This window comes from Otolemur garnettii, unplaced genomic scaffold (assembly GCF_000181295.1).
Source record: "Otolemur garnettii isolate 467f Iridium unplaced genomic scaffold, OtoGar3 scaffold00067, whole genome shotgun sequence".
Taxonomy (NCBI): domain Eukaryota; kingdom Metazoa; phylum Chordata; class Mammalia; order Primates; family Galagidae; genus Otolemur; species Otolemur garnettii.
The window spans coordinates 4,168,995-4,174,184 of NW_003852462.1; the positions used below are offsets into that span (position 1 = coordinate 4,168,995).

At 49.4% G+C, this 5,190-nt stretch overlaps 1 protein-coding gene across 1 annotated transcript in view; it reads right to left on the reverse strand.

Annotated features, from left to right (window-relative positions):
- The window catches only part of DNAJC11 (DnaJ heat shock protein family (Hsp40) member C11), a 62,761-nt gene that overhangs the window by 5,841 nt on the left and 51,730 nt on the right, over positions 1-5,190 (reverse strand). Inside the window, exons 8-11 of the mRNA XM_003793239.3 lie at positions 3,720-3,909; positions 2,560-2,645; positions 2,142-2,258; positions 140-295 (exon numbers count right to left, since the gene is read on the reverse strand). Coding sequence (XP_003793287.1) covers positions 140-295; positions 2,142-2,258; positions 2,560-2,645; positions 3,720-3,909 — 549 coding nt within the window. The remainder of the gene's footprint in view (positions 1-139; positions 296-2,141; positions 2,259-2,559; positions 2,646-3,719; positions 3,910-5,190) is intronic.

A 5,190-nucleotide genomic window follows, 5' to 3' on the forward strand; every position in this document is an offset into this window, starting at 1 on the left:
GGTTGAGCTATAGGCGCCGAGCCTCATTCAATTTTCTTAATAACCCTGTGGGGTAGGTCCTGTTATTATCCCCACTTTAATGATGAGAAGACCGCAGTGCAGGGTTTAGTGACGTCCCCATGGCATGCTGTAAACTCACTTCTCTTTTTGAGCCCTGAGGTAAGGTTTGATGATCAGACGGTGCATAGCAAAGTAGACCACGAGAGGCCCCACGGTGGCATAGAACACGGCACTGGGCAGAAGCTGATCCGTCAGATGGATGGGGAAGAAGTATGTCTGGCTGGCCCTGTTTAACCTGGGAGGGAGGAAACATCAAACACCCAGGATGAGTGAGGTTCCCAGGAAAAGGTAACGGGGGTCTCAGTCACAGGAAGCTCCCTCTCAGACCCGCAGACACAAGTTACAAGGAGCTCAGAATCTGCCTGTTTCATAACCCAGGCCCCTCCGCTGGTTCCCTATTTAGAAGCTGGGCTGCCAAACTGGACACATGTGACAGAAGAATAGTCCCACTGTCTGCTGAGGTCAGAGGTCAACACAACAGAGTAATGCTTCCCCAGGATAAATGTCCCCTGTAGCTGTGCTAGGTCAGAGGCCTTAGAAGAAAGTCTCCAGGAGACAGAGTCCCATCTTTGTCCTGAACTGATGTGTTTGAAATAAGGTTATGAAGATTTCCAGAGTGAGTGAGTGAAGGAGGTTCTACTTCCAGGAGGAGCTCCCACGGGACCAACCTGTAACCTCTGGACCACATGGAAGCAGCAGAGGGCATGTGGTGCTGAGGAGCAGCTGGAGGACAGCAGGTGCTACGGGGAGGGCTGGGGCTTGGAAGAGTCATGGAGCCACAAAGTTCATGGATTGTTTTTGTTTTTAAGTCACAGTCTAACTTTGTCACTCTGGGTACAGTGCTGTGGCGTCATAGCTTACAATAACCTCAAACTCCTTGGCTCAAGTGATCCTCCTACCTCAGCCTCCTGAGTAGCTGGGACTACAGGTGCCTGACATAACATTTGGCTAGTTTTTTCTATTTTTAGTAGAGATGGGGTCTTGCTTTTGCTCAGGCTGGTCTAGAACTCCTGACCTCAGGCAATCCACCTGTCTTGCCTCCACAGGCGTGAGTCACCACCGCAGCTGATTTTTTTCTTTAACAGCTTTCAGCCTGAGAGTAAGTCTCAGTCAGTAACATATGGCTTGGCTAGAACTTGGAAAGAAACTTATTACGCTGAAGAGACAGAGCTGAGTTTGGGAAACACAGCAGCTGATGGAGAATGGCCAAAAATTACAGCCAGAAATGGGGAGCATCAAACTATGTGTATGAATGTGGCACAAATCTCACAATGACCCCCTGATCTACTGAGCGGATTAGCTAAAACAAAATAACTATATTGAGATTTTGGCGACTGCCACCACAAAGAAATCGAGTTTGGAGTTTGAGTTCAGCCAAGTGAACTGCCTTCTAAAATGAAAAATCAATACTTTTTTTAGAGAAACATAAAAGAACACGGAGTTTCTGTTTTTCTTTTTCTTTGAGACAGAGTCTTACTATGTTGCTCTTGGTAGAGTGCCATTGCATCACAGCTCAGGGTAACCTCAAACTCTTGGGCTTAAACAAATCTCTTGCCTCAGTCTCCCAAGTAGCTGAGACCACAGGGGCCCGCCACAATGCCAGCTATTTTTTGTTGGAGTTGTTATTGTTGTTTAGCTGGCCCAGGCGAGGTTCGAACCCACCAGGCTTGGTGTATGGCTGGGGCCATACCCACTGTGCTACAGGTGCTGAGCCCTAAACAGCCATTTTAATTAGGCTCAAAGACATATAATACACTTGCAGAGAATGAAAACAAGCCCAAGCATGGCAGCTCACACCTCTAATCCCAGCACTCTGGGAGTTCTAGGCAGGAGGATCACTTGAGACCAGGAGTTTAAGACTAGCCTGGACAACACAGCTAGACTCTATCTTTGCAAAACAAAAAAATTAGCCAGGTGTGGTGGTACATGCCCTGACATCTGCTTATGCACCAAAGGTAGAAGGAACTGTCTCTGAAAATGAAATTACAAAGCAAAGGCTTCTCCACCCGAACCTTAGCTTCAGCCCAGCTGAGTCAAGCTGCCAGACCTTCTTTGGCTGAAAAGAACCCAGTTCAACTTACTTGACTTTGAGAGAAACGCCCTGAGGGACCCCGACACTGACAGCAGCACCCAGGACGCTGTGCCTGGAGATCTTCCTCTCGGCCCCATACTCAACCACTGTCCCGAAGAAGCCTGCCCTGCGGGGAGCAGACTCTAGTCACTTGTGAAGAGGCTGGGTCCCCATTCAATCCCTACCACCACCTGCCAACTGCAGGTGCCCTTGGTCACTGGCCGAGCCAGGGTGGGATGCACACAGTGTAGTCCTTCCATCTGACTCTGCCTTCTTTGAGGGCTGGGACTGTAGCCCAGAGCCTTCCCACAGGCGGCTCTCAAGAAACATCACACAGACATTCACGTGAGTCAGCAACTCATGCCACCCGGCTGCACTTTGAGAAACACCCACACAGAGCCAGCAGTCTGTGTGAGGCCGGGACTTACTTCAAGGATCCTTTTACACGAGTCTGATCGTCATCTTGGAATTTGTGCTGATAGCTGATCAGTGCGAAGGAGTGAGGGATCCCCAGCTGAGGAGACAGAGAGTAAACACACGTGCAGCTCCCTCCCACAGCTCTGGGCACCCACCATGCACAGGCTATGATTGGCAGCTGCACTATGTGTATGAGAATTTTGTAGCAGTCATTATTTAAACACTGGGAGACTAAAGGCTGGGTGTGGTAGCTCACACCTGTAACCCTAGCACTTAGGAGGCCGAGGCAGGTGGATTGCCTGAGCTCACAGGTTCCAGACCAGCCTGGGCCAGAGTGAGATGCCATCTCTGAAAATAGCTGGGCATTGTAGCAGGCACCTGTAGTCCCAGCTACTTGGGAGGCTAAGGCAAGAGAATTGCTTAAGCCCAGGAGTTTGAGATTGCAGTGAGCTATGATGCCATGGCACTTGACCAAGTCTCACAGTCAAAGTGAGACTATTTAAAATAAAATAAAATAAAATAAAAATAAACAAACAAAACTAGGAGTCTGTATACAAAAATCCAGTTTTCTAGTTTCTCATGAAAAAAAAAATTCCTGGGCTGGTAAGGTGGCTCATGCCTATAATCCTAGCACTTTGGGAGGCCAAGGTGGGAGGATTGCCTGATCTCAGGAGCTGGAGATCAGCCTGAGTAACAGAAATCCCAGTCTCTACTAAAAGTAGAAAAACTAGCCGGGCATGGTGGCAGACACCTGTAATCTCAGCTATTCAGGAGGCTGAGGCAGGAAGATCAGTTAAGGCCAAGAGTTTGAGGTTGCTGTGAGCTATGATGATGCCACAGCACTCTACTCAGGGCGACAGAGTGAGAATCTAAAAAAAGAAAAGAAAAATTCTGGCAATGCTGAGTCTATGTTCCTAGTGGCAACAGCTGGTAACAGCAGCCTTCACCAGGCTGGCCAGGGTGGCACTGAGTATAATGAGTCTGCTTTAGGTTTCTGTTGACCAGTGCCCCCAGATGTCATTCTGCTTCAGGATAATCTGCATACAGCTACCCGTGCCTGAGGGCAAGGTTATCCCAACACTCTGTGATGCTCTCCACAGCCTGGCCCCATGCAGGAAGCCGGCTGAGTGCCTGGACACCTTCCTCAAGCCACAGCAGCTCCCTGGCTCACCTGCAGGGCCACCGTGAAGTGGCTGGTCTTAGTGTCCCGGACGATGCTGGTGTTCATGGCTGACTGGATGCCCCAGCGCCACTGCAGGTAGCCCACGGTGTTCTTGTCCAGGTTCCGAGCTAGGACAGTGGTGAGGCCAGGTCGGATTCCACGGGATGAAAACTGCAGAGCACAGTTTGTCGTCACAAAGCTGGGGGGACACACAGATAGAAAGGGTCCTGAATGGCAGCTGCTCTCAACTGTTCTTTGCCACCTCCTCTCTGTCAGGCTAAGATCTTGCTCACTGTCACTTTTATGAATTCCTGGGCTGACTGCCAGCAAGGAGAGGCAGACCAGGCCTCCATCCACAGCATAAGGGAGGGCAATGGGCAGCAATCCTCCCTGGACATCTGTACTCCCCACCCCGGTCCACTCTAACTTTATAACAAAGAGGTACCTGCAGCCCTCAGCCAGTACCTGCCATCCTGCTGCAAGTCAGAATCACCTGGGGAGGTTTTCAAATCACGTAGCTCAGGGCAGTGTTCCCAAACTTTGCTGCCCATTGGAATCACCTAGCTCATCTAGAAAAAGAAGAAAACCACTGCTGGCTGGTTCCTACCCTGAGCATTCTGGTTTTTTCAGTGTAGGCTGAAAAATCTCCTAAAGATTCAAACGTGCAGCAGTTTGAGAACCCCTTACCCAGAGCACACCCCAGACTGAAGCAATCAGAATCCCTGGGTTGGGCTGAGGTCTCAGTGTACTTTAGACAACTGCCCAGTTGTGTGCTGCTGGCCCGAGCTACCGGCAAAGTCAGTGAAGAAACTAGTTCCTGGGAAGCCTCTGCAGTTTGTGTCCAAGGGAGTCCAGCCCCATCTTCTGGCTAAAGAGGGGCATTTCATTTCACTAAGAGGAATTTCCAGGACTTCATTCAAGGTGCTGAAAGCTGAACAGCTAGTTCCTTTAGTAAACAGCCCAGCACTCCCTAAACTGCCTACATTTCGTTTCTTTCTTTTCCTTCTAAGCTCTGGAGATGATGCTTTGGTCCTTACGGTAACAATGACTATGATGGCTCTTGTGACCTTCCTCTACTCACCCCCCACAGCTTCCCAAGGCCAGAAGAATTAAGAACTAACTCCCTGCTCTTCACCGGGCCTCCTAACCCAACACTTTCTCTCATTTATTCCATTTGCTGTACACTCAAGCCACTCTAGGAAATGGTTACATCCTTCTGTTCTAGCCACACAGAGGGGGGGCGGCAAGCAAGGAGAGGGGAGGGAAAAAGCCACACCTAGAACTCCAAGAAAAAGTTAGAGTGAAATTTAACAGAACCACAATGAAGAATTAGATCTTTATGTTATCCGGGAGATTTAGCACTTTGTCCAGCACTGTCCTACAGAGAGAGGAAAACAGACTCTGGTGGAGAAAGCTTAGCACACACCGGGCAGGGCTGGATGCCTTTGGGGATCTAATTTCTTCCTTTTTTTTTTTTTTT